The 27,225-nt window shown below is 47.3% G+C and overlaps 2 protein-coding genes across 8 annotated transcripts in view; one reads left to right on the top strand and one right to left on the bottom strand.

The window, feature by feature from the left end:
- Nucleotides 1-19,689, top strand: part of HLCS (holocarboxylase synthetase) — a 214,270-nt gene extending 194,581 nt beyond the window's left edge. For all 5 annotated transcript variants that reach the window (XM_070796775.1, XM_070796777.1, XM_019964095.2 and 2 more), the window contains exons 7-11: nt 8,551-8,618; nt 10,134-10,294; nt 12,017-12,131; nt 14,336-14,549; nt 16,334-19,689. In XM_070796775.1, the coding sequence (XP_070652876.1) occupies nt 8,551-8,618; nt 10,134-10,294; nt 12,017-12,131; nt 14,336-14,549; nt 16,334-16,505 (730 nt within the window). In that variant the 3' untranslated portion in view covers nt 16,506-19,689. The remainder of the gene's footprint in view (nt 1-8,550; nt 8,619-10,133; nt 10,295-12,016; nt 12,132-14,335; nt 14,550-16,333) is intronic.
- A 1,556-nt stretch (nt 19,690-21,245) lies between these two features.
- SIM2 (SIM bHLH transcription factor 2) overlaps nt 21,246-27,225 on the bottom strand; it is a 53,169-nt gene continuing 47,189 nt past the window's right edge. Inside the window, exons 9-11 of one of the 3 annotated variants that reach the window (XM_070796784.1) lie at nt 26,871-27,039; nt 25,901-26,309; nt 21,246-23,099 (exon numbers count right to left, since the gene is read on the bottom strand). In XM_070796784.1, the coding sequence (XP_070652885.1) occupies nt 22,939-23,099; nt 25,901-26,309; nt 26,871-27,039 (739 nt within the window). In that variant the 3' untranslated portion in view covers nt 21,246-22,938. Of the gene's footprint in view, nt 23,716-25,900; nt 26,310-26,870; nt 27,040-27,225 lie in introns of all 3 variants that reach the window. The other 2 variants (XM_070796781.1, XM_070796783.1) reach the window with 2 other exon arrangements.

Here is a 27,225-nt window from a genome sequence, read left to right as displayed (position 1 = left end):
CGCTGGGGTGTGGTTGCGGGAGTATATGGAACCCTGTGCGTTCTGCTCAGTCTTTCTTTCATTCTTCAGGGTCTCGTCGTCGTTGTTGTTTTGGTCACACTGTGTGGCGTGCAGGGTCTTAGTTCCCCAACCAGGGATTCACCCGGTGTCCCCTACGGTGGGAGCTCGGAGTGCCAACTACTGGACCCCCAGGGAAGTCCCTGATTTTTTTTTTTTTTTAAATAAACCTAAAGCCACTCAAAAAATAGAGTCTATTAATTAAAATAAATTCTAGATTGTGACACAAGCATTATATGAAATTCAGATTTCTGTGTCAGTAAAATTTCATCGAAACACAGCCAGACGTATTTACATGTTGTGTATAGTTGCTTTTGTGCTTAGACAGAAGGGTTGAATAGTTGCCATGGAAACAGTGTGGCTCACAAAAGACTATATAATATTTACTGTCTAGTCTTTACAGAAAAAAGTTTGCTGATCCCCGAGTTCGATAACAGTGTTGTGCCAATGTCAAGTTCTTGATTTTGATCATTGTATGTTGGTTAATGTTAAATCATACCCTTACTTTTTCGGAAAGATACACCGAAGAATATAGGGATAAAGAGACATTATGGCTGCAACTTACTCTCACATAGTTTGGAAAAAACAATTATGGACAGACTATGGAGTATCCTATGTGGTAAAAAAGTCAACATTTGGGAAATCTGGGTGCTGGGTGAAGTTCAGTTCAGTTCAGTCACTCAGTCGTGTCTGACTCTCAGTGACCCCATGGACTGCAGCACACCAGGCTTCCCTGTCCCTCACCAACTCCTGGAGTTTACCCAAACTCATGTCCGTCGAGTCGGTGATGCTGGGTGGAAGGGCAGGTAGGAGTTCATCATACAGTATCCTCACAAGTTTTCTGTGAGTCTGGTTTTATTCAAAGTAAAAGGTTGAAAGCAAAACGAAGAACAAAAGATCATGGGCCTTAGAACCAACCAGAACTTGAATCCCTGATATGCTGGCTCCGTGGCCTCAGAGAAGTGGTTTCGCCTTTCCAAGACTGTGTCCTCATCTGACTTGTAAAGCGTAGATGAGATAATGCCTGTAAAGGGTGACTTGTAGTGTAGAAAATCAGCATTGATTCCAGGTGACCAAGCTGAAAGGTCTACAGTGCCTTCAGGAAAATGATTCCCAGATGTCTGCTTTCCTTATGGTCAAGATGAGTCAGTCCATGTTCTGAAATGGCAGCCGCGTTTCCAAACAAAAGGCCCTCTGTTGGGGTAAGTGAGCCATGATGATGGCTCCAGTTGAAGATGATGGACTCTGATCAGCCTGAGAGGAGCGTTGAGAAGATGCTTGCTGTGATCTGGGGACTCCTAGTGGAGGGGTTAGGACATGGTCTGAGTTCCCATGTGTGGTGGCAATGTTATGCTGAGGATCTAGGATCAGGACTGCCTTGGAAACTGGGCCTGAGAGGTTGTTGTTGTTTAGTCACGAAGTCACGTTCAACTCTTTTTGTGACTCCATCGACTATAGCCTGTCAGGCTCCTCTGTCCATGGACTCTTCCAGGCAAGAATACTGGAGTGTATTGCCATTTCCTCCTGCAGGGGCTCTTCTGCAACCAGGGATCAAAGCTGCATCGCCTGCATTGCAGGCAGGTTCTTTACCACTGAGCCATCAGGGATGCCCCCTGTGAGTTCTATAACAGCATTGGTCTAAGGTTGCAGGTGAAATCGTTACTGTTGTTGCTGTTTACTCGCTAAATCATGTCTCTCTCTTTTTGACCCCATGGACTGTAGCCTGCCAGGCTCCTCTGTCCATGGAGGTGATGCTCAGACATCTGGTATTTATGGAGCAATATCAGGGGTAAGAAACAATGGTTTGAGTTTATCTTGAGTAATACAGACCAAAGACAATAAATGCTTGATGGACTAGGAAGGTGCCTCAGTCTGAAAGCTGAGTCCACAGGACGCCCTCCCCGTGAGCAGTTAAGTGATTTGGCAGTAGAATGGATGCTGCTCTGTATGAGGTTGGAAATGGAGAAGATTAGATAAAAACCTATGAGTGCCTGGGATGCTAGGAGATATGGAAGCCTACCAGAGCAGCTGACCCCAGACATCCTTCAACAGGAGGACAGGTGGGGCCTCTGCTTCTGGGGCGCACCCAGGGGAGGCGTGATGGTTCTACTCTTGGGCAGTCCACATTCCCACTTTGCCTGTAACTGAAATAAGTGCTCCTCCTGTTATATTATACACCAAACACGGCTAAGGGAAAATGATCTAGAGCTTACTTCTTTAATAGCATTCCAGAAAGGTAGATTGATGATGGGTAGCTTTAAACGTCAAACCCAGAAGATAACAGAAGAACTACAGTAGTAACACTGCTGTGCCTGTGTGTGTCACTGACCACAATTATTTGTAAGCAGTAACATACAAATGTGTCATCTCTAAAAGCAATAACCTAAAAACGTATTATCTTTAAAAAGTCAAATAGCTAGTTCAACCAACCGTTTATACCTTTGCTAAGTGAGTTCGGAGTCCCTCAAACTGGAAATGAAGATTTTTTGCAACCCAGCTGTGTTAATCTAAACGCTTTTTAGCCCGGCTTCAGATCAGGTTAGTATGTGTGTGTAAGAGAGATGGGAGAGGGGGCGAGAGGTTCGGGGAAGAGACGTTACCTCTAGACTTTGTGAACGGTCCAAAAACAGACTTGTTCTACGCCTTCTTCTCCTCTCCTTCTCCTTGACCACCCTCCTTACCCCAAGAGGAGGAAATGCAAAGCCTTCCTCTGTGCTGGAAGTACGAAGTTCTGGGATCTACAACCAAGAGGAAGGTTTAAGCACCGACGCTGTGACAGAGCACCTTGTGTATCTTCACGCTTCCTTCTTAGGGAGCCTGAGACCGCGCCAGGTGTTCCGTTTCCTAGGCGACCGAGAGATGGAGAGAGGAGGAGCCCGTCACTCCATGTTAGTTCATGTCAACACTGGGGTTCAAATCCGGACCTGTCCCATTTCCTGAGTCACCTCTGTCGTGACATGTCTCAAGTGGAACCTTTCCTTTCCCGCCAGGAGCAATAACCCCCTGGTCCCTCGATAACCCCGTGCTCCTCTGGGACTGCTGGTCTCCGCTTGGCCCCCGAATGCCTGGCTCTCCATTCTGAAGCCGCTGGTCCAGGGTCCAGCATCTTTCACCCTAGACCATCTCCCTGAGCATGTCAGAGCCCTGTCACCCTCCTCGCTCCAGTATGCACGTTCTTGGGAACAGAAAACACTATTCATTTTCTTTCCAAAAGCGATACTGTGCATTCTTGAATAGAAGGCAACTTTTTAAAAAATTGATTGTACTTTTAGAGTGAAACTTTTTTTAAAAATCCTTAAATTTTAGCTTTTGAACTTTTTTTTAAAAACAGTGATGCTCAGATATAACGGTTGGTGTTCCCAATGTACTACATTTGAAAAACCATTTTTTTTTCCCTGATGATGAAATGAATGCACTCCAAGTATAGATATAGTGGAAAATTTGCACAAATATAATGAAACTAAAAACCACTTGGAATCTTAACTCCCAGAGATTACGCAGAAGAGCACAATGAAGAAACTAAAACCGTGGTATCATTCTACATCCGCCTTCTGGAGGTAGCCAACGTTAATAGGTGTCCTGTGTTTGTCTAAGAATGCACATAGGAGTACATAGCTTACATAGGTGGGATCATATCATGATGCTGTTTTTAAGCCTTTTTTTTTTATTACCAACAAAATAAAAATGTCCATAACTAAATATCTACTTCATTTTAAGAGTTCAGGGGCTTCCCTGGTGGTCCATTGGTTAAGACTCTGCTTTCACTGCGTAGGGCATGCGTTCCCTGGTTGGTGTAGCCAAAGATTAATAAGAAAGAAAGAAAGAAGATCCAAAATGAGCAATCCTTCCAATCATCAGAAAATATTTTGTATAATATATTGTGTGTGTGTATGTGTGTGTGTCGTATTTTTAAGACGAAAAGTATAGAAGAATATACATTTCTAAGAAGGACTTCTTTGGATGACTTTTCTGCTTTGTACTTTCCTGTGTTTTTCCAGTAACTACACTCATAACTTAAAGTAACCACAGCTAATATTTTGGTATATTTCCTAATAATTTTTAAAAGTATATTTTAAAGCACCTGTGGAATCATGCTGCATGTAGGAATTTCCACACTCTTTAAATCTTCTAATGGTGTTCAGCGGGCATTTGCCTGTATCACTGATGGCGTTATGATATTTTTTCATGTTGGGGATACTATGATTTTTTTTCTTTCCTCTATTGTGGGCTGTATGTACTATTTATGATTTTTTTCACTGTGCAGTGCTGTGAGGAAATAGCTGTGACCCTTAATTATTGTTTCCCTGTCTGAATACTCCTTAGAATTCAATCTTAGGGATATAGTCACTGGGTGAGAAGGTATAAAAATTTTAAGGCTCCCATTGCAGATGAACAGACTGGTTTTAAGAATTTCTGCTCTTTAGTTACAAATTAAATAAAGTCTTGTTCATTGGTTATAATAAAATGGATGCTACAGGTGACTGTTATTATCTTATTTTTAAAGCTGGTCTTTTAGTCCTATTCTTTGACATATTTACAAATATTACGAATGTGTGCTAAGTCACTTCAGTTGTGTCTGACTCTTTGAGACCCAGTGGACAGTAGCCCTCCAGGCTCCTCTGTCCATGGGATTCTCCAGGCAAGAATACTGGAGTGGGTTGCCAACAAATATTATATCTAAACATAAAAACCATGCTTCTTCCCCCCAAATTTTTCAAAAATGCTTCTCAAATTAAATGCAAGCAGTCATCAGTGGATAAAGAGGTTGTGGTGTGTGTGTATATATATATAATGGAATGTCACTCAGCCATCAAAAGGAATGAATTTGAGTCACTTCTAGTGAGGTGGAATGAGAAAAACAAATGTCGTATATTAACACACATATATGGAATCTGGAAAAATGGTACTGATGAATCTATTTGCAGGGCAGGAATACAGTGGGGAAAGGAGAGGGTGGGCTGAACTGAGAACGTGGCACTGATATATATACATTACCACATGTAAGATAGATAGCTAACGGGAAGTTGCGTGTAATACAGGGAGCTCAACCTGGTGCCCAGTGACAACCTTGAGGGGTGGGATGGGGTGGGAGGTGGGAGGTGGGAGGGGGGTTCAAGAGGGAGGGGACAGGTGTGTACCTGTGGCTGATTCATGTTGTACGGCAGAAACCAACACAAACTGTAAAGCAATTATCCTCTAATTTAAAATAAAAAAAAAACAGGTAAGCAGTCACCTTAAAGAAAGTTTAAAAAATAAAATCATCCTAATATAGCCACAATTATTCTTTTGCCGAATCTCCCTCCCTTGCTTTTCTGTGAATTTTACACAGTTGGGGTAAAAGTATATGTGGGTTTCATATCCTGTTTTTTAAAATTGAAAATTTATTGCAAGCATTTTTCTGTGTTGTTATGTAATCTTCATAATTATCATTTATGATGACTGCAGATTGTCCCACAGGCCTCATTTCCCCAGTGAACTCTTATGTTTTTTCCAAACTTTCACTTTCATAGCACTGTGGTGAGTGTGGACTATGTCTTTAGGTTTGAATCCTCAAAGTAGATTGATTTGACTCTGAATATAAACTTCTGTTCACCCTAAACTTTCACCAGCTTATCCTGGTCTGTCTTCTAGGTTAGTTTTAAATATTGAAACTTAACTCCCACAGCCACGTGACATTCGGGGGGTTCTGCCTGGCAGAGCACGCAGCCGGAACTGCGATGTCCTCAGTAACAAGGTGTCCCTGGCCCTGTCCTGTTTGCCAGGTGAGCCTTGGGGCTCCGCGTATTTCAGCCCGAAGCTGCTGTTGTTTAGTCGCTAAGTCGTGTCTGACTCTCTAGTGACCCCGTGGAGGATAACCCACCGGGCTCCTCTGCCCATGGGACCCCCTAGGCAAGCATACTGGAGTAGATTGCCATTTCCTCCTCCCGGGGATCTTCCCGCCCTGTGGACCAAACCTGTGTCTTCTGAATTGGCAGGCGGATTCTTTACCACTGAGCTAGAAGGGAAGTGTACCAAAACAGAGCAGTCTCCTCCCGTGTCCCGGTGGTACCCAGTGCCTGCCCCTGGCTGCTGATCACAGGAACCGTTTACCAAACAGCCTTTTCCAACAAAGAAAAAAACCACAGAGGTGGGGAGGTGTTGTTATGTAACCTGCTCCCCGCCTTCCCCCCCCCTTTTTCTCTTTCCTTTTGTCAGAACAACATCAGCTCGGGTTAGAAATGCATTTAGGGTGTCTCCTTTCTGCTAAGGCAACCTAGCGACTCCACCTTCGGAGATGCAAATTTTCCATTTTGCCAAAGTTCATAAATGCTTCTTTGTGGACCGTGAGCCGTGTGGTTCTGCCCCCAGAGCTATCTCAGATCGCACAAATAAACCTAGCCGTCTTCACCTGGCTCAAACTAAGCATTCCCCATCCCCCCGCCCGCCCCATTCATTGTTTCCCTCCTCGCAGAATTTCCTCTTGGCCTTCAGCTTCACAAGCTCAGTCTTCTCATCAATATGCCCTGTGCACTGCTGCCAAACCTCCAGTAGTTTAGTGCGTATGTTCCCTTCATCATTTTTCTTTGTTCTGGAAGCCTGTGTTTGGTTTCTGCACCTTCCCACCTCCCCATGCCTAATTCCACCATCACCGTGGCTGGCTCTAGACATGACTGTCTGCCATCTACCTATTTATTTACAGAACATCCGAGATGGAAAGAGCCTTTGCAATCTACTCACACATGCAAAATCACCACCCCCCCAATCCCCTTTGCATAGAAAACTTCGTTAGGTGTTGCCCCCTACCCCAGAGCCCAGCAGCCTTCGGAGCCTAGGTGAAGGTAGCTGGGTTTCTGCTGAGCCAGAGAAGACAATGTTATCTCCCCGCGTGGACAAAGCTTCCTTCTTTGGATTTTCCACGCAAGAAAAGGACGCTTTATTCTTGGAGCCCAGCAGCGTATAAGCAGAGCCGATCTCAATGGGTTATTCATGGTGTCCAAGAGAAATACCTCTGGAGCTGTATTTCATGTGAGATGGAAGTGGGCTTGGCACCCAGACAAGGGGGCTGCCTGCTCGCTGGCATGCCCTGTGCCTGTTGGCCCGGCCCGGCCCTTGCCCCGGGTGGCCAGGCTCTTCTTAGCCAGCCAAGGGCTCCCCCTCACCGCACCTGGGCACCACGAGGCTCTGCCCGCCAGGGTCACAGAGAGGCGCTCTGGGTGTTTTGGCCTTTAAGTATTCTACTTTTCTCACTGTGTCTAACGCTCCACTCCGTTCCCCGAGCCAGACAGAGGAGGAAGCGCTTTCTGAGCGTGGTCCCTCTTCTCAGCGCAGGGTGCTCTGGAACCCACCCTCCGAACAGAGTACCACCTCACTGTCACCTCCGCCCTGCTACTACCCTCACGCCCACAAAGTATTTCAGAGACATCCTGGCGGCTGCACTGACGGGTCTGATTTTTGACTTTAACAAGTCCTACTGAGAGCTAGGGGGCTTCCCAGGTGGCACTAGTGGGAAAGAACCCGCCTGCCAGTGCAGGAGACCACAGGTTCGATCCCTGGGTTGGGAAGATCCCCTAGAGAAGGGCGCGGCAACCCACTCCAGGATTCTTGCCTGGAGAATCCCAGGGACAGAGGAGCCTGGCGGGCTACAGTCCATGGGGTCGCAAAGAGGCAGACACGACTGAAGCGACTTAGCAGGCACCGAGAGCTATGCCTGCTCATTTCCTGGGAATGCAGAGGAAAACCTTCCCCCTGTGAGTTAAACAGGTAGAATGGAGCTGAGGAAATTCTCAGAGTGAGGGTTTCCCCCTCACCCCCGCTTTCCTTTTCTTGGGGGAAAAAAAAGTTTATGTTGACTCTTTTGCTGGAGATACAGTGCACATTTCTACCCTTCCCCCAAAGGGAAGTTTGTATTCTTTTAAATAAAAACCGTTTTAAAAGCCGAACTCAAGCCTAAAAGGATCCAAGGTTCTCCTGAGTTCTCAGAAGGTGTAGATTTATTTACTATAGTTAAAACATAATTAGTTCTCGGGGGATAGTGTGTCTTTTAAACGGCTTTATTGCCACCATATTAGTTTTCTGAATAATCAGAAACTTCTGTTATGATTATGCTCCAGTGTGCAGACAGAAACACGCCCTAAGTAGAAACAAATGTCAGGAATTGCTAGTTGTCACTCGCAGAAGGGGACACCACCGGGGGAAGGAGGCATTTGATAGGATATTCTGAAGAAATATAACCTAACAATGTCTTGGATAAACTGAATGATAGCTTGGGCAGGTACACGTGCCCCACCCCCGAGCCCACCTTTTTTCCCTTATTAAATGGTGTTTCCTGCATCCCTTTCCCATCATTCTCACTCCAGAAGCTGGGAATGGGCTCAGTATCCCTTGAAACCCGGAAGACGGCCCTTGCTTACTAACACTTTCGCGAATGGAAGCAAGCAGCGTCCCCCACCTTGAGCCGGAGGCTCCCACGTCCTGTCCCAGTTCTGGCTCACCGGTCTTTCCCATCGTTTGCAGGTTGATGTTTGAGATGCCGCAGGAAATGGGTTTAATAGCCATCGCAGTCCGCCAGACGCAGGGCAAAGGTCAGTCATCTTTTGTTACTGTTTCTGTTGTTTTTGTTTTCTAAAATCTGTGACTCTCTCGTGGCCAGAGGGCCAATTGATTGCATGTGCTGATCCTCGAGCTGACTCAAGTCAGAAGTTGTTTGTTTTCACATTGCCCTAAAATGGAGGAAGAGGAAGGGAAATTGATTAGAAGACTGAACTTCAGTAGAATTCAAGTGTACCCTCCAACCAAGATGTTTATTAAATCACTTGACAACCGCCTGTGATTGTTTTAATGTTCTTTAACCTACATCTTGTAAATTCCTCTTCCTGACACATTGCCGTTCGTGTCACAAATGCGTTGCCGTTTGTGAATAATAACTATGTTAGAGAGGCATTTATTTTCCCGAAGGTTCTCTGGGAGGTGCCTTCCGTGTCTAGACCGAGTGTCACATGTCTTTCATCTGCCAGCCCCCACCCTGGCTGGCACTGGAGTTTGCATGGAGTGGGCCCTCGATCAGTGGGCAGTGCCTATTCACTGAGTGCCCACCAAGGAGCAGAGGGCTGTCCAGAGCTTCCACCTGCTGCTGACCTTCAGAGGAAGGAGCCCACATCCTCCCAGAATCCACTTGGGGTCCAGCTGCAAGCAGATTATTCCTGCTCAGGGGTCATACGTGGGCCACTGTCCCCTGCCCCTCCCCACCCCCAGCAAGTACCAGGCAGACCCCCAACTTTTAATTCTCAGAGGCTCTTATACCCTTTCCAGAAGAAGCAATGAAATGAGAAATCCACTGTTTCCACTTCTTTCTCCTGAGCATGTCTTTTGAACATAACTCAAAGAAAGAAAAAAATATTATTCGAGGCTGTGGTGCTCAATAAGGTAGTTTAAAAAAAAAAACAAAGAGCCAGGGAAGAAATTACGTTATACCTCTCTTTTGAGAGATGTATACTCTCTCTTTTATTTCCTCAACTTCTTTTTTAAGAAAAATAACTCAAGGGTTAATATCAGGAATCATTTTTCAAATTCAGCTTCCTTTAAAAAATAAATAAATAAATAACAGCAAGCTGTAAGTCATATACCATCCAGTCCCCCCACTTAAAGTGTACAATTCAATGGTTTTGTGAGACCATCACAATTGAGATCACTTCTAAAAAACGTGGCTTCCAGGACCTCTCCTGGATCAGTGTAGGTTCGGTCCAGTTTCCCCACTGTCTCTGTTTCTGCCTGAGTTGCCATATGGTGAGAATTAAACCAAGAGTGAGGTTCAGACACTGTGTAAGACTTTGAATCATCAAAGCATGGATGATATGAGGCAGAACATTATGCTAATTATCGGGAACTTGTTCAGCCACAGAGCTTCAGATTTTAAACAGCTTCTCTATTGTTGAGTTAACCCCAGAATCTCCAGGCGTTTTCATCAGTCCCGGTTTGTTCCAGCGGGACAGATCCTCCATTTGTGTTTCTGAGCCCTCCACATTTTTTCTGGCATTATGTGCACCTCAGTCTGCTCACAGGGCAGGCTGGCCAGTTTCCTGACGGGGCTTGTGTTCCAGGGCGGGGAAAGAATGCTTGGCTGAGCCCCTTGGGATGCGCCCTTTCCACCCTGCTGGTCTGCATCCCACTGAGATCCGCGCTGGGACAGAGGATTCCGTTTGTCCAGCATCTGATGTCCCTGGCCGTCGTAGAGGCGGTAAGATCCATCCCCGGGTACCAGGTATGTGCAGTTCATCACTGATACACCCCTGCCATGCACGCACATCTCTGTTTAGGCGTGTTTGTAGTGTGTGTGCGTGTCTGAATGACTGCTGTGCGTGGAGCCTCAGCCTGCTTTTTGTAAAGCTGGCAGCAGAGAGCTCCTGGAGTTTTAAAAGTGTTTGATAGCAGCTTCGGGCTTGCTGGAATGTGTTCATTTCCCAGAATTTCCCTTCTCTGCTGTTGAGAGATGTGTCCAATGTCCTAGTAAAGGCAGGCCTTTCTTTTCCTTTTCTTTCTTTTTGACTGAAGCACATTGGACTGGGTGAGTCTATTTATCCATCGTGTTTTCTGGTGAAAAGACTTTTTTTTATAGGCCTAAACAAACCTCGGGCACCCAGTCTGTGTGCCTCAACTTCACAGTCATGGCAGGAGGTGGGGTTCCAGGTGGCCCAGTTCAAGGCAGTGTCTACTCGTGGGCCATTCCCCAGAGGGCACAGGCAGCCTTGCCCCGGCCACTGGACCGCTCTGTTTCTGTTACCCAGGTTGACCACTGGCACTTCATGGAGACTAATAAACTCAGTATCCTCTAATCAGTCAGTTCAGTTCAGTTACTCAGTTGTGTCCGACTCTTTGCAACCCCATGGACCACAGCACACCAGGCCTCCCTGTCCATCACCAACTCCTGGAATTTACCCAAACTCATGCCCATTGAGTCGGTGATGCCATCCAGCCATCTCATTCTCTGTCATCCCCTTCTCCTCCTGCCTTCAATCTTTCTCAGCATCAGGGTCTTTTCCAGTGAGTCAGCTCTTCACATCAGGTGGCCAAAGTATTAGAGCTTCAGCTTCAGCATCAGTCCTTCCAATGAACACCCAGGACTGATCTCCTTTAGGATGGACTGGTTGGACCTCCTTGCAGTCCAAGGGACTCTCAAGAGTCTTCTCCATCACCACAGTTCAAAAGCATCAATTCTTCAGTGCTCAGCTTTCTTTATAGTCCGACTCTCACATCCATGCATGATGTGATATGACTCAGTAAAATGCGTTGCTCCTGTGTATCTCCATAGCATTCTACTCAAGACATTTCTGCTTGACTCTGGTTGGTTCAGGGCCATCCTTCACTCTGGAGCAGGAGGTCCTTAAGGAAAAAGAGCCCCCAAGAGTATTGTTCCCTGCCTTAAGCCCCACCCCCACCCCACCCCACCCCCCCCCGCCCTCCTCCCTAGCACATGATGGCCCCCTGTGCTGTGGTTATGGATCTTGGGATAATCAATTTAATTCCCAAGATGGGTGTCTTCAGAGTGTTTCTGATGGCGGTACACAGTGATGAGGGAGAGGAGACTGAGATTCCTGTGTTCTTTAGGTCTCCTTCCTCTAGCCCCGCGGGGAACTTTAATACTCCAAGTATTGCTCCAAAGAGGTTATCAGCTGTCTGAAAAAGAAGAGAGCACGAGACTCCCTATTCCTGCCCGTTTCTAGAATATTCTGCTCATCTTTGTGTTTTCTTTTTTTTTTTAATTTTATTTTATTTTTAAACTTTACAATATTGTATTAGTTTTGCCAAATATCGAAATGAATCCGCCACAGGTATACCCATGTTCCCCATCCTGAACCCTCCTCCCTCCTCCCTCCCCTACCCTCCCTCTGGGTCGTCCCAGTGTTTTCTTTTTTAAGTTGGATGACCTCTCCCGGTCCCTTTGTGTCTTGAGACTGCTTGATTAATTCGCAGATTCTCCTTTTAGGACATCAATTTGCGAGTGAAGTGGCCCAATGATATTTATTACAGTGACCTCATGAAGCTTGGTGGAGTTTTGGTTAACTCAACACTTATGGGAGAAACATTCTATATACTTATTGGTAAGTTCTTAAAGCCCTTACCCCCAGAATTTTTAGATTAATAGTCCTATTAATTAGTTCTATAATTTTTAGATTATAGAAATAAAATGGCTCACACATGGCTCCATTGAGGGGAGTGGATTATCATCTGGGATTTCTTTTTCTTTGAGCTTTGACTTACAGAACACAATATGTATGCAGAACAGGCCAGGTGGGTAGATAGCCTTTCAGAGAGTTTAGCATTTGTACCTCTGGCCGTGGAAACCACCACATGGGTATCTCATCAAACAGGCGTTTTCTTACACCTCTCTACACTCCCGCTTCTTGTTGAATTAGACATGATGAAAATATCCACTTTGTTGCTTGGTAATAAGAAAAGAAAAGTTGATTTCAAGGATGGGTGTCCTTGCATTCTTAATCTGACCTTCCCAGGCCATGGAAAATTTGCCTTCTTTTTGACCTTCAGAAGACACTCCAGGCTGGTCAGGGTGAGGTAAAGATTCCCCGTTTCACCTCAGCACTTCCTCATCAGTCAAGGGGGTGGATTCAGAAGCAGTTCGAGAAGTCCTAGGTGTCCCTGATCATCCAAGCATCACCTTCTCCCTAATGCCCAGAGGAACTGGAGTGGGGTTCAGAAATCAGCAGTGGACAGAAAACGTGTGATGGTGTGTGGGCAGTGCCAGCCAGAGAAGACACGGCGTGTGTTTCCAGCGCTGCTGCCAACTGGCAGTGTTATTCGAGGGAAGTTATTTCCTCCCCTCCAAGCTCCGTCTCCCATGTGTAAATGAGTAACTGGGCTGGATACAGAGGTTCTGAATAGGGACAAATGATGGCTTCAGGGAGCTGAGGAACTCTCTGTCAGTGAGGGGAAACGAAACTTGCTTCTGATAGAATCCATAGCTTTTATTGACGTCTTAAGGCCGTGGGAGGTGAGCAGGGGGCACAGAGGGCATCTTTGGGGAAAGATTCAAGAAGTCACCATCAGTGGCGCCTGCTGGTCCTTAGAAAGACACAGCCTAAGCTGACAGCAGTCCACGTGGCTCTTTTCCCAGGACCGTGCACTTTCTGGGTACACGGGAGTTTTTCAGCGCTGCAGACGCTTAGGTGAATGCCGTGTACCGGCACAGGTACTCCGCTGTTGTGTCTTGTTGGTGAAACTGCGAACGAATGACTGCAAAGTCTTCCCTGCTTTGTAGTTGTTTTTTTCCCCAGGTGTCATTTACACTGGTTTGTATTTTAGTAGCCAGTATATTAAAAAAAAATAACAACAACCTTGGGCCAGCCAAGCCTTCCCTTCATACCGAAAACAGCTCAGAACATTTACCAAAAAGTACTGTTGTTATGAATGTTATTATTCTATCTAAGACAAGTATTTGGGAACTTTTCTTCTCAGAGGCCCTGGAAAGATGGTCGGCTCACTTGCCTAGTTCTTGCAGTATTTCACTTCTTATTGAAGCCCTCTTTGAGGCTGATTCAGGCCCTGTTGAAAACTAAGTCTCAGCTTTTCTGAAGACCCCCCTCACCCCCAGCCGGCAGAGAACAGCGGTGTTAAGTAACGACAGAGATAAGCCGGTAACTCTCTCCTGAAGCCTTGGTTTAGGGGCCTGTGAAAGAGCCACTGAACGTGGGTTGGCTCTCTGCCAACAACGTAACCCTAGCACCAAAGACTTGCAAGGATAAAGCATTAAAAGATGTGTTTGGGGTTATGCCATGATCGAGGTTGGAAGTCTCTGAATCCAGAGTTTATTCCTTAAGACCTGAATAAAATTCTTTATTTTCAAGCATGTGTTCTGTTATTCAAGTAGAAAAAGAAACAAGAGATTTTATTTTATATCTGGTTCAGCACTGAGCTCCCATTCTTGGCTAGACCACAGGAAGTATCATTTAAGAAGCAACTCTGTTTTGTCCTGTTCATCCCTTTCTGCTTAATTGAATCCAGTGTGACTTGCTTTTTTTTCTTTTCCAACTAATGTGTAATACATTTGGAATGGCTCTGGTTTGATGAGGATAGTAAGGGAAGGATGAAAAAGAAAGATGGATTCTGAGATATAAGTCCTTCTCTAATTGGCCAGAGACAAAAAAAAAAAAAAAAAAAACTCGAAATGAGGACAAGAAAGCAGCAAGTTGAGCGTAAAAGCTGTAACTTTATCCAGGCGGTCGAGAGAGACGTGTGATGTCTCAGTAGGTTGAGCTGCTCACCTTGTCCATCGTTTCTCTCTGTTCAGGCTGTGGATTTAACGTGACGAACAGCAACCCTACCATATGCATCAATGATCTCATCACAGAATACAATAAGGAACACGGGGCAGAGCTACAGCCCCTGAGAGCCGACTGTCTCATCGCCCGAACGGTGACCGTGCTGGAGAAGCTGATTGACGTGTTTCAGGACCAGGGGCCCAATGGCGTTCTTCCTCTCTACTATAAATACTGGGTACACAGGTCAGTGCTGGCTTGTCTGCATCCTCTTAAAATCCCTTTACTAAGGCAATAGTTTAACATCTTAAAGCGAGAAAATAAACACAGGTCTGGGTAATCCTCTTTGACTGATGGATAAACCTGGGGGATACCACCTTGAGTGAGCGTCACCAAGAATGGGGACAAACGGGCAATCCCGTGCCTCCAGGTGGGACGCGCTGGGAAGGACACTGCATCACTGAAGGCTTTCCTGCCCCAGTGTGTGTTTAAACCGAATCTGATTGTGAGGCATCAGGCAAATCTTAAATTGGGGAACATTCTCGGTAACTATCATTTTCAAAGGGAGACCTCCCAGCCTCAGCCTGACCTGAGAACTTTGTTAGAAACACAAATTTTTTTTTTTTCTGTGTTCAAATTCTGTTTTTCTCCTTTGCTGACTTCTGTTTCTTTAATTAAAAATTTTTTATTTGGAGGATAATTGCTTTGCAATGTTGTGCTGGTTCCTCCCGTACAACATTCATGTTGTATGCATACCTATGTATCCCACAGGTATACATATGTCCCCTCCCTCTTGAACCTCCCCCCCCCCCACCCACCCTCTAGGTTGTCACCGAGCACCATGTTGAGCTCCCTGTGTTATAGAGCAGTTTCCCACTAGGCTGTCTATTTTATGTATGGTAATGTACATGCAGAAATGCAAATTCTTGACTCCTCCCCTGGGGCTGGGGCCCAGCATTCCTGTTTTAACGAGGGCTCCAGCAAGCTTTCAGGCACCTTAGTTTGAAAAGTACTGATGCTGACCAATAGGGGCCTCTACCTTTTAGCAATGTCAAGGTCTTAGAAACAAAGAGAAGGTAGGAGATTTTTGAGATTAAAGAAGACTCACGAGGCATGACAGCTGAATGCAATATGAGGTTCATAATCAGATCCTGGAAGGGAGAGAGTACCCACAGAAGACATTAATGGGATGATGGGGACTTTTGCACAGGGACAGATAATCAATAATGTGTCAAGATCACATTTCTTGAGTGATAATGATATTCTGGATTTAAGAAGATTATTCTTATACTTGCCGAAATATTTAAAGTGTCATGATGCCTACAACTTATTTTTAAATATCAGGAACCCCCCTCCACCCCGCATAAAAGAGCGTGTGCGCACGCACACTGAGGAAGAACTGCAAACGTGGAAAGTGTTATCAGTGAGTGTAAGTGAAGAGGGCACGTGAGGTTTGTTGTACTATGTTCCCGCTTTTCTGTCGGTCTGAAATTCTTCAAAATAAAAATGGGGGAGGTGCAGCTTTTATACATTTAAAACTGTTAAGGCTATAACTCAGTAGGTGCATTTGGAAAAATATTGAAAACAAGTCAAATTAGCATGCATTTAACTTATAATTGATGCACCCCAACTCAATAAAAGTCTTCTTTTCAGAACAGCTAGAAAGAGGCCAATCTTATCTCAGCCAAAAAGCCTGGAGGGTTGCAGTGTTTCTTTAAAGTGCTAGAGAGTGAAGGAAGTGGCGCAAAAAAATCCTTCTGGATGTTCAGAATTAGGAGTGACAGTGTTTGCAGGAGAAGCAGCTCCTAACTCCCTATTGGACTTGGTTATATTCTTGTAGTCACTGAGACAGTTCACGCGGGACCAGTGAAAGGCAGAGCTCAGACCCAGATGCATTTTAACTGTATCCAGCCCAGCCTCCTCTCTCCCGCCAGCCCCGAATCCTTTGCTATAACGGACTTAACTAATCATCTCAAGCCTCCGCTGCCTCTCACATGCCCCAGTGACCGAGGGCTGTTCTTCCTTTTCAGCGCTCAGCAAGTCCGCCTGGGAAGCGCTGAGGGACCACAGGCGTGGATAGCTGGCCTGGATGACTCCGGGTTCCTTCTGGTCCACCAGGAAGACGGTGATGTGGTCACGGTGCATCCCGACGGCAACTCCTTCGACATGCTGAGAAACCTCATCGTCCCCAAACAGCAGTAGTCCCGGCTGGGGACTGACGGACAGACTGAAGGGCAGAACTGAGGCGGGAGGCTTCCCCTTGGATTTCTGTCGCCTTTCCTAGCCCGTGGAGCCGGAAAAACTAAATCAGAGTTGTTGATGATTTTTTTTCCTCCAATTAACCTGTTCATTCTTAAATTTTGTTCAGGGTAGAGGGTCGATCACTGAAAAGATTTAGTTCAGGTAAAGACCTGCCATAGATATGAGATTTGTTCTCCCCTCTTGAAATTGGATGTGTGTTAATTGGCAAAAAAAAAAAAAGTTTTTACATGGAAACAGCAATGGAATAATTCACGTTTTCCCAGTAGAGGAGATCTTTGTGCGTGCTCAGTCACGTCTGACTCTTTGCAACCCCACGGACTGTAGCTCACCAGGCTCCTCTGTCCGTGGGATTCTCCAGGCAAGGATACTGGAGTGGGTTGCCATGCCCTCCTCCAGGGGATCTTCCCGGCCCAGGTATTGCCTCTCTTGCATATCCTGCAATGGCAGGTGGATTATTTGCCACTAGCCACCTGGGAAGCCCAGTGAAGATCTTTATCCGTAGACTATTAAAAAAATTTTTTTAAAAGCTTTCAGGCCCTGGTCATTGGTGAGTTAGGAGTATGGTAACACTGTTTACAAGAATCCAGGGAGATGTTTTCCTATAGGAACATACACTGGTCCTTAGTCATCATTTTTTGTTTGTTTAGTGAAGAAAAGAGAAGGTAGGTTTCTAAGCCTTATTCTCAGCCTGGTGGTTTGTGGTCCAATAGCAGTGTCTACATGGCTGCAGAGGCACCCTCGCAGCTCTGGCTGTAATGACCTCGTAGAAGGAATCAGTTCATTACTTTGACATTAATTAATGAGCTTTCCTAAGTTTAAATTGATGGACTATTCTGCCGTGATGGGATCAAGTTCAAGATCCTTAAAGCATTGATTAGGTAATTGCTTGGATGTGAGGGTGGGTGATTTGGCTCCAACAGCTGGAGATGAAGTCTCCCTCTCATACCACACGCAAAGGAGGATTTGGAGCTTTAAGCCAGCTGTGGGCTTGCTTTGAAATATAGAGCATTCCTGCAGGACTATGTATAGACGTACACAGTATAGACGTACGTGGCATTTTATTGCTAAGTCACAGTTTTTTGCCCCCTTTTCACATTGCCAAAAAAAGTTATTGCTATTGCATACCGTCAGTTAAGAGCGCGCGCGCGCACGTGTGTGTGTGTGTGTGTGTGTGTGTGTGTGTGAAGTCTTAAAAGAAGATGTTCAAAATCTGATGCCCTATGAATCTCTATGAAAGAACAAAAGAAAGGAAGCCTTTTGATATGCATTTGCTCTTTCCAGATGTATTCCATGCTTTTTCCATGTAACTCTTATCTCCACTGAACTTGAGACTCATAACACATTGCTTTTCAGCCCGAAGAGGCCACTTTTTGTCCGCTTTTCTCTCTTCCTGCCAATCCCAACTGAAATTAGTGAAAAGAAAAGTTGATGAGGCTCTCAGCTCTGAACAGAACTCCCTTATTGTGCCCTAGCACTGTCTTTCTCCAGCTTTAACCGGTCAGGCTAACTCCAGAAAGTTGCGGTTTTCGGTATAAAAATCTGTCTACCTTTAGCCAGGCACAGGCAACCCCGTAGATGGAAAAAAATAACATGTTTAGTCAAGTACACTAACCCAATATGTATGTTTTGGAAATGTAACTTGAAAAGATTTCAGAAGTCATATTTTACAAATAAGGCTTCAACTAGAATTATTTTTCTTAACAAAACAAAACACTCTTTCCTAAATGCCCAAGTCTAAATAAAAGTTTGAAGTCCACAGCACCCCAAATTTACCAAATGGACTCACCCTGGAGAGGGCATCTGCAAAATATCATTAAGAAGAAAGTTCTCAGGCTAATGTTGCAAGTTTGACTTCTCAAACTCTGTAATATAAGGCAAGCCATCTCTCAGAGCTGCCATCGTTAACTTTTTGCATTTCTTTGGGGGGTTATTTAATGAAAAACATGCTATGATTTGTTTTAAGCTGAAGTCCTACTCTAGACAGTCTGCTTTAGGGAAAAAATAATGTTATCATTTAATTTCCTTTTGGTAAATTAAAACTAATGAAGTGTGGCCATGTCACAGCAGATGGAGATGCTCTGGGCGTATCGCTTTGCTCCTGCGCTTTCAAGACTGTTCTTATTTCTTACTTGTGCCGACACCCAGTTGTCTTGAGGGAGGCAAAATAGACTTGGAGCAGATGCTGCGTTTTGCATAAACCTGACTTTGCCTCAGATGAACCAAAGACTTTTGAAATTCTGCTTCCTATAGAACAGCTGAATAAAGGCATTTTGCTTACAGCTGTTAGCATTAGGAAAACTTGCTATACTGCACTTGTTAATTTGGGTGCAGTTTATGCACCCAGCGATCTAGGATCTCAAGGAGCTTTAAAGTCTTAACGAGAACTTCGAGTTTTCCTCTTAATCTTTAAAACATAGCACCTAAACTCAGGATTGGCATGTGCTTTGGGATATTTGAATTGTGCCCTAGCGTAGAGGCTGCGCATTGAGCATCTACCGAGTTACCTGAAAGGCAGGAAGGACGGCAACCCCTCGGGGCTGGTAGCAAATTTCAGAGGAATTCTAAAATAGGACCCAGCCATAGCTGGGCTTTCTGTGCCCCTCCCCTGCCCCCGCAACACTCCTTGGCACTGGTCATCCTGGCAGCATGTACAGAGCTGGGGCACAGTCGGAAGGATCTGTGTCCCCCAGGGGCTCTCTGCTACAGCATAGCAGACTGCCCGGTGTGGGAGCAAGTGGTCCAAGGAGGGGTGGGTCCACACGACCAGGCCTGGGGTACCATGCACCTCCAACCCTGCCCCCACCCCCACCACCTACACACACGGGGAGGACTACGTGGGCACCCCTCACCCTCGAGTCTGGGAACCAGGAGAGAAGCCAGCCTCAGCCAGCCGTTTCAGAATCCATAAAGGAGACGTTTTAGGCTTACGTTCTGTAGGTCTGTTTGGTCTTAATGGGCAAAGAATTGAGAAATCGGTATTCCTAACTACTATGCATATTTGAAATAAAGCGTTAAACCTCTGCATTTTTAGTTTTTCAAAGACTCATCTCTGAAACATAATCACTTTAAACCGATGCCTATAAAAAGCAAGTCTACCAAAATAAACTTTGAGACCTTCTCTGTAGTTTGGGCTTATTTTTTATTTTTACCATGTTTCATTCGTCAAAATAAGCAATTCCTTTCAGTTACAATATTTTTTTTTATTCACATTTAAACATTTTAAAAAATAAATAGTTTTACATCAGAAGGAATAGGTATATGTAAGTATTAAGAAGCTGGTTGCTTTTTTAAAAATGTAGTTGTGAAAAATGTGTTATGTATCATACAAAAGACAAGTCATATTACTCCAAAGAATGAAAGTCAGCAAATCCCAAAAGTTCAAAAAAATTTAATTAAAGTGAGAAATACATTTAATAATGTAAATTTTTTAGTTTAAAAATTTTAACAAGTTTAATATAAGAACATGTTCTGTTCTTGTCCAATTGTTCTTCCTATTTTGTGAGAACTACTTGACTTTTGTTTCCACAGTTCTTCCCCAAGATTTCAATCTTATTTATCATACTTAAGTTTAGGAATAGCTTGAATAATGCATCTTTGATAACTCAAGGGCTACAATTCACTAAAATTTCCACAGTAATTTTATGGAATTTATTTGAAATTTTTCTTTTATCTGTAGCAGCCCCCACAGTCTACCTAACCATCTTGAAAGTGTTAGTTGCTCAGTCATGTCCAACTCTTTGTGACCCCATGAACTGTAGCCCGCCAGGCTCCTCTGCCCATGGAATTCTCCAGGCAAGAATACTGGAGTGGGTAGCCATTCCTTTCTCCAGGGAATCAAACCCAGGTCTCCTGTATTATAAGAAGGTTCTTTACTGTCTGAGCCATCATAAACTACAGTATACTTTATACAGGATTCATTGATGGAGTAAACCTCTCCCATCCTTAGGATCCAAGGGAGGAAGACATGGCCATTGGACTTAATATGATCAAAGGGGTGGGGGTGAGGGAGCAGAAAATACAGGCTTTTACAGATTTCCTCAGAGCAGCACTTCACACCCTGTTCACTTCTCTACAAAGGTATGAATGGAATGGCTTTTCTAGAAAGGGCTTCCAAGAACATAAAGGAATTCCGTTCCCTTGGAGGCCCAGTGGAAGGAGGGCCAAACCAGTCTTGAACTGGGCTTATTCTTGAAATCCATTTCATCTGGCATTTTTATGTCAACATGTTAGGAACCACTGCATTTTTCTTCTTCTGTGAAAGGCATGCGTATCTATTAACATGCTTTCTCTTCCAGAGCCTCACGAAGTTGAGAAACAACATCCCCAAGCTTAAATGTGCAGACTAAAAGATGGAGGTAACAATGTCAGGTTGCCGTAGTAACTGCCCTGCTAACTCTGCACAGAGCTGCTGTCCGCCTGGAAGCCAGCTTGCATGGGATCCTCCTTCATGTTCTAGGTTATGAAAACTGCATTGTTTAGGCAAGGAAGTTTTTCCTAGTACACATTTTATTTTTCAAGTACACATACCCTCATCATTAAGCCTATTTATGTTAAGGTTTATAAATCTGTAACAGTTTTCTTTGCGAACAGTAACATCTGGTCTTAAATTGCTCCGGAAGTCCTCACAGTTGTATTTATTTTATACAGCCCCCAATGATTAATAACAAGATAAGACACAAATGTATTTTATGGTACTTTATTGAAAAATGTCAAGTGAATCTCCTGCTCATCAAACCTGCACCTTCCAGGAATCATGGGTTTAATTATGGGTCTTGACAGCATAAAAACATTACCCCAGGCTTATTTTCTGTGTATCTACACTCAGAGCAAGCTGCTCATGAGTTGTGGCTAAGCGTGTAGAGGTGTACGCACTGGATTCTTCTGACCTCGCCTCTTCACTGCAAAACACATGTTCCTAAATTTGCAAACTGGACCCTAAGGCAACTGACCCATCCCGGGGAAGCAGGCAGGGCCTCAGAGTGGCACTGGCTGGGCGGCAGGTCCTTTCACATTTTGAGAACAGTACATGTAGGTGCACGCGGATTCAAGGAACAGTGAGCTGGAGACATTGGTGAACAAATTTTCCACGCTGAAAGGTGGACATAGTTTCCTAAAAGTAAACCATCTTTGAAAAAGCAGCAAAATGAGGGAGCGTTTATAGTGAGTAGCAGATTGAAAAAGTGTGGTTCAATGCATTGATCCACTTTGGAGCCATGAAAGGATTTTTAAACAGGGAAATCTTGAAGCAAAAGTATAAAAATAAAAATTAATGGGAGTTTATTTTAAAAACACTGCTGGTGCTTTATAAAAAGATTCCTGTTCACCTGTTACACACATGACATGTTCATATGGAGTTTTCTTACTCTGTAGAAAATGCAGAAAATGCTGAAGACGTGTACATTATTTTCGTTACATCCCTTTAGCATGTTTTCTTCCGCGAGGCGCAGTCCACTGACAAGTTTCCATATTGCACATGCAATTTATCTAACTTTATTAGCACTACTTGTAGCAAACACGAGCCTAGGGAATTACAGGTCTGTGTGGGCCAGAGGGACTTTGCTTGTCATCAGACTTGACAGGGGTAGCCAATCCACTGGGCACGGAAATCATCCACCTGTCACTCTCATAAAGTATTTGGCTATATATATATATATTTGCATTTAATGCCTATTCAATATATTCTGAAGGTGCTATTCTCAAGAGTTCACGAGGTTGGGAGGGAATAAAAACTTTGTGAATGCACTTGAGACGTACATCCACATTCACCCCCTTGGTCTCGGCTTGTCGATGTTTATATTCAAGGGTTAAATTAAAACAAAAACGTTTCATGAGACTCATGAATGACTTGAAAACTGCGGAGTTGTCCTGCATTCAGGGAACTTAAATCATCACATTCTGCCGTTGACTTAAAAACCTAAAGGGCAATGAACACAGGAGGCTTCCCGGGCTGGCCCATCTATCTGACCATCTTCGGGTGGGGTGACCTTCGCAAAATGGAGGGTGTCTGGAGATATTACAACTGCTACCCGCCCCCCACCCCTGCTAAGTCACTTCAGTCGTGTCCGACTCTGTGCGACCCCATAGACGGCAGCCCACCAGGCTCCGCCGTCCCTGGGATTCTCCAAGCAAGAACACTGGAGTGGGTTGCCATTTCCTTCTCCAATGCATGAAAGTGAAAAGGGAAAGTGAAGTCTCTCAGTCGTGTCCGACTCCTAGCGACCCCATGGACTGCAGCCTACCAGGCTCCTCCGTCCATGGGATTTTCCAGGAAAGAGCACTGGAGTGCGGTGCCATTGCCTTCTCCACGCCCCCCACCCCGCCCCCCGCCAAAAGCGGGTCTGCTACTGAGCATCGGGGGCGCGCAGGCCTGATTTCAAGGCGAGAAAACCAAGTCCCCCCCAAGGACGGAGTAGTTGGGGCCACCCTTGGGCGGTCGCCTTTTCAGAAAACCCAGCTCTTGGAGAACAAAACGTCGGGCGGTCAGGGTGTCCCAGACGTCGCCGCTTCTGTCCTCTACGTGGGCGTTTATGGCATCTACGGTTTAAAAAAAAAAATCTAGAAGTCGGCGGCGGAGTTCTAGTAAAATAGTCGTCTCTGTATAAATTAATTTAAACCGTGCATACACAGCTCGGCCCCGTGGACTCGGTGAGGCAGGGAGCCCAGGAGGCCGGCCTATGGCTTCTCCGCGCGGGCGGCCGGGAGGGTCACCTGCCGTTGGTGATGATGACCGAGGCGCCCAGGTAGTGTGGCCGCGGCGCGCCCGGCGGCGGGGCGGCGGCGGGGCCGGCGGGGCCGGGGGCCCGGGCTCGCAGCGCGCCGCCCGCCGCCTCGGGGGCGCCGGGGCCGCCGGCCAGGCCGGGGGCGCCGGGCGCCGCGCCCCCCAGCGGCCCGCGCCGCGCCAGCACGCGGTGGTAGTTGAGCAGCACCAGCGGCAGCTGCGCGGGCGCGCCCGGGGGCGCGGGGGCCGGCGGCGCGCAGCACTCGGGGGGCGCGCGGCCCAGCGCCAGCCGCGCCCCGTCCCGGGCGGCCTGCCGGGCGGCCTTGGCCGGGCCCGGCGCCGGCTCCTCGCGGTAGTGGCCGCAGCTCGGGAAGCTCGGCGGCGGCGGCGGCGGCGCGGTGTCCTCGCCGAACCTGCGCGCGGCGGCGGGCGCTGCGGGGACAGGCGACACGTTAGACGCCCGCGCGGGGGAGGAGGGGGCCCGCCCCAAGCGACACCCCCCCGGGGGGCCTGGGGCCGCCACCCGCCCGGAGCCGCCCGCACTCCGCCAAGTCCAATCGCAAGATCCAAGTGGCCCGTTCTAGGAGCCGAAGGAAGCAGTGAAGAGAAACAGGTGGACTTAATGTTAGCAAGAGCCTTGATTTAATGCTACAGAGCCGAAGATTAGTTCAGTGTGTGAGCAGTATAAAAAGCAGATAAGGCGGTCTTCCTTTCTGCCTTCCAAACGCGGGGGAGACGCTAGGACCCCCTCTCACCGCACTGGCCACCCGGGGCTGGTGGCCACCATGCTGGACAGCATTGGTCTACAGGCTTCTTTCCCCCGGCCCTACTCTTAGGTGGCCCCAGTCGGCCACGATTTTTTTTGTTTGTGTGTTTTGCGTTTCCCTCAGTGGGGAGGGTGGAGTGGTAATCACCCTGCTCCCTTTAGTACTGTCCTAATTAATGTCATAACCAGCATCACCAATTAGACGGTCTAGAATCAGTTAGCTCCCCTTCCCACTTTTAAACCTTCAGACATCCTGTCTTCCTTTAATATCAAAAAGACTAGGAAATCGATTACAAATTGCCCCCAATTAGCACCTCTGGTCCAGTTTTTACCAAGTATCTGGCAAATGAAGTGGTTATTAACCTCTTTCACTTCCAAAATAGCAATGAAAAAAAAAAATCAAATACTGTTTTATCTCATTGGTCAACACCCCCACACAAAGAAAAGTAATTCTTTCAAGTCCCGTCTCCAGTGGGTAATAACCAGTTAGGACAATCCCTTTGCTTTTTCTTTCCCCGGGCTGTGCCAAGGAAATCCCTGCTGTGGTTATTTGGGGGACCCAGTGCACTGATGGTTATTAGGAATGCAAATCTCAGGCCTGCCCTGCCCTGGTTGCTGGCATATTGTTTTCTGAACTGGTTACTTTTAAAAAACACGTCCTGGTAATCTCCGAGAATGTCACTAGCCCTCTTCTTCTGTATCTCAAAGGCTTGTGAAGACGGGCACAGCACAGGGCAAGAAGTTTGCTCAGCAGCCGTGGGAGCAGCAGAGCCCGACCTGCCTCCAAAGAGCGAAGGAGAGGAGGGGACACCAGGCAGGTCACTCTTCTGGGGGCTTGTAACGTCCCCCCAGCCTTCAGTGGTCCTGCGGGACTCTTGCACAAACCTGCTCTACAGTCTCTACAGTCTCAGGTCTGAGTGGCAGCTAACCCTCCACCCCCTCCTCCTACCCTCTGCCTGGGGTTGCCCTGGGAAGGAAGCAGGGGCCTCTCTGGGCCTGGAGGCAGCTGGTGAAACCTCCACAGAGGACCTCTGCTTGGCTGCTCGCTGGATGGCCAATCCTGTCTGCCTGCCAAGCCCTGTGGTAGGTATGATCCTCATGGCTCTTGCTCCCATCTTACAGATGAAGAAACTGAGTCCTGGAGGACCTGTGCTATTTGCCTTAGGGTGGGCATCGGCATTTCTGTCCCTGAGCCCGTGATTTTCCACCACTGCTTCCCACGCTTTGAAAACTGGCATGAGAAGAAAACCAATAGTGTCTCATGTTCATGTTGGGGTGGAGTAGAAAGTAATCATAAAATAAATACACTTGGGGGTTCTCGGGATACATGTGCTGTGCTAAACTGCTCAGTCATGTCCGACCCTCTGTGGCCCCATGGACCATAGCCCGCCCGGCTCCTCTGTCCATGGGATTTCCCCAGAGCAAGAATACTGGAGTGGGTTGCCATTTCCTTCTCCAGGGGAATCTTCCCAGCCCAGGGATCGAACCTGCATCTTTTGTGTCTCCTGCACTGGCAGGTAGATTTTTTTTTTTTTTAACCACTAGCACCACCTGGGAAACCATATAGGAAAATCACGTTGCCTCCCTTTTAGGGAGCAAAGGGGGTCCGGGACTTTTAGGGAGGGTGGCCCAACACCCCATCTCCACCGTCCCTGGTGCCCACGAGGCGCATGGGCATGGTCGCAGCCTCGGGAAGCGCTCGCAGTGAGGGCGGGAAGGCACGGCCACTCCCGCTCAGAGGCAGAAGGAAAGGCGTGTTTGCCCAGAGCCTGGGCATCCTTTCTCCGTCTGCCACCCACCGCCACTTCCGTCCACTGTCCTGCCCGCACCCCTCGTGTAAACAGGACCCACCTTCGTAGTTTGGCATCAGGCTGTGCCGAGCAGGGTTCACCGGCGGCTCGGAAAAGCTCTTAGCCGGAGACGGGCTGCCGGGCACTAGGGGGCTGGCGTAGTGCCACTGGCACTCGCCGCCGGCTGGCAGGGTGCTCAGAAGAAAGCGCGCCACCTCGCACGGGGGTCCCTGGGGCTGCCCGAACTTGGCCGGCAGCACAGGCTTCTTGCTGCTGAAGACGTGAGAGTCTAGAGGGAAGGGTCCATAGTGGTAGGAGAAGGGCAGGCCGTAGGACGGGGCGTACAGAAGGTCGCCGCCTTCTGAATGGAGCTGCTGTTCTGGGGGAGCTGGGCCGTGGGCAGGGGGGCTGGCCCTCCAGCTTCCGAGCTGGCCGCACTCCAGTTTGTCCATTTGGAACGAGCCGTACTGCTGCCAAGCAAAGAAGACAGATGAAGGGCCTGCCGGGGCAGGCGGCTGGCGGCAAGCTGCCTGCCCACCCCATGGTGCCTGCCGGTGTCCCAGGGCCACTGGCGCGGTCCCACATGGGACAGGCGGCCGGCCGACAGCCCTCCGGGGAACCCCCTACTACCCCCACCCCGCGTGGAAAGAGATCGCCTCACCCCCAAGTGACAACACAAGCCACTTGCACCTTCGGAGAGCTTGCAAAAGCCTTTTTTAAAAAAAGAGATGGAAGTGTTTCCATTCCAGACAAAAACGCTCTGGAAACATGGGGCCCCAGAGTCCTGAGCCCCGACTGCACGGACTCTGATCAGCCTCTCTGAGGGAGTCTTCTGTCTCCAAGATCTGACTCACTCACCTGGCCATCAGCTTGGCCTGTGTCCCCCAGGCCGACTCTCTACCCTGGGGGCAGGACGGCCAGAGGGACTTTGCCTCCCCCAGAGAAACTCCCAGGCAGAGAGACCCCTGAACGCGGCCGAGGCCTCACACTTCATTCAGGTGCCCCGAGCCCTGGCGGGTGGTGGCTGTTACCTGTGCGGGGTAAGGGTTTGCTCTCAGCTTCGTCTTCATCTTCGTGTTTTTGGGCTTAGCTAACTTCCTAGTTTCTTGTGAGGTAGGCAAGGCGGTCCTCCAGGAGTCCTGGGACTTGGACGTGGACACCTGGTCCAGGGACAGCTGCAATTCCTTGTACTCGATGTCCCTGAGGAGCCAGACGGGACAGGTCATGTCCATGGGCCGCGAGGAGGGACGCCCTCCCAGGCCCGTTCCTGGGGCGAGTTCATTTGAGAAGCTCCTTCGTGTCACTGCACTAAGCGGATGTGCTGGGCTTTGAGGGGTGGCCCCCCTCCCCTCATTGTAAAAAGCCACCTGCAGCCTCGGGTTTGGA

This window comes from Bos indicus, chromosome 1 (genome assembly GCF_029378745.1).
Source record: "Bos indicus isolate NIAB-ARS_2022 breed Sahiwal x Tharparkar chromosome 1, NIAB-ARS_B.indTharparkar_mat_pri_1.0, whole genome shotgun sequence".
Taxonomy (NCBI): Eukaryota; Metazoa; Chordata; class Mammalia; order Artiodactyla; family Bovidae; genus Bos; species Bos indicus.
Note: the sequence above shows the minus strand (reverse complement) of the source record. Positions and strands in the feature narration are given on the sequence as shown.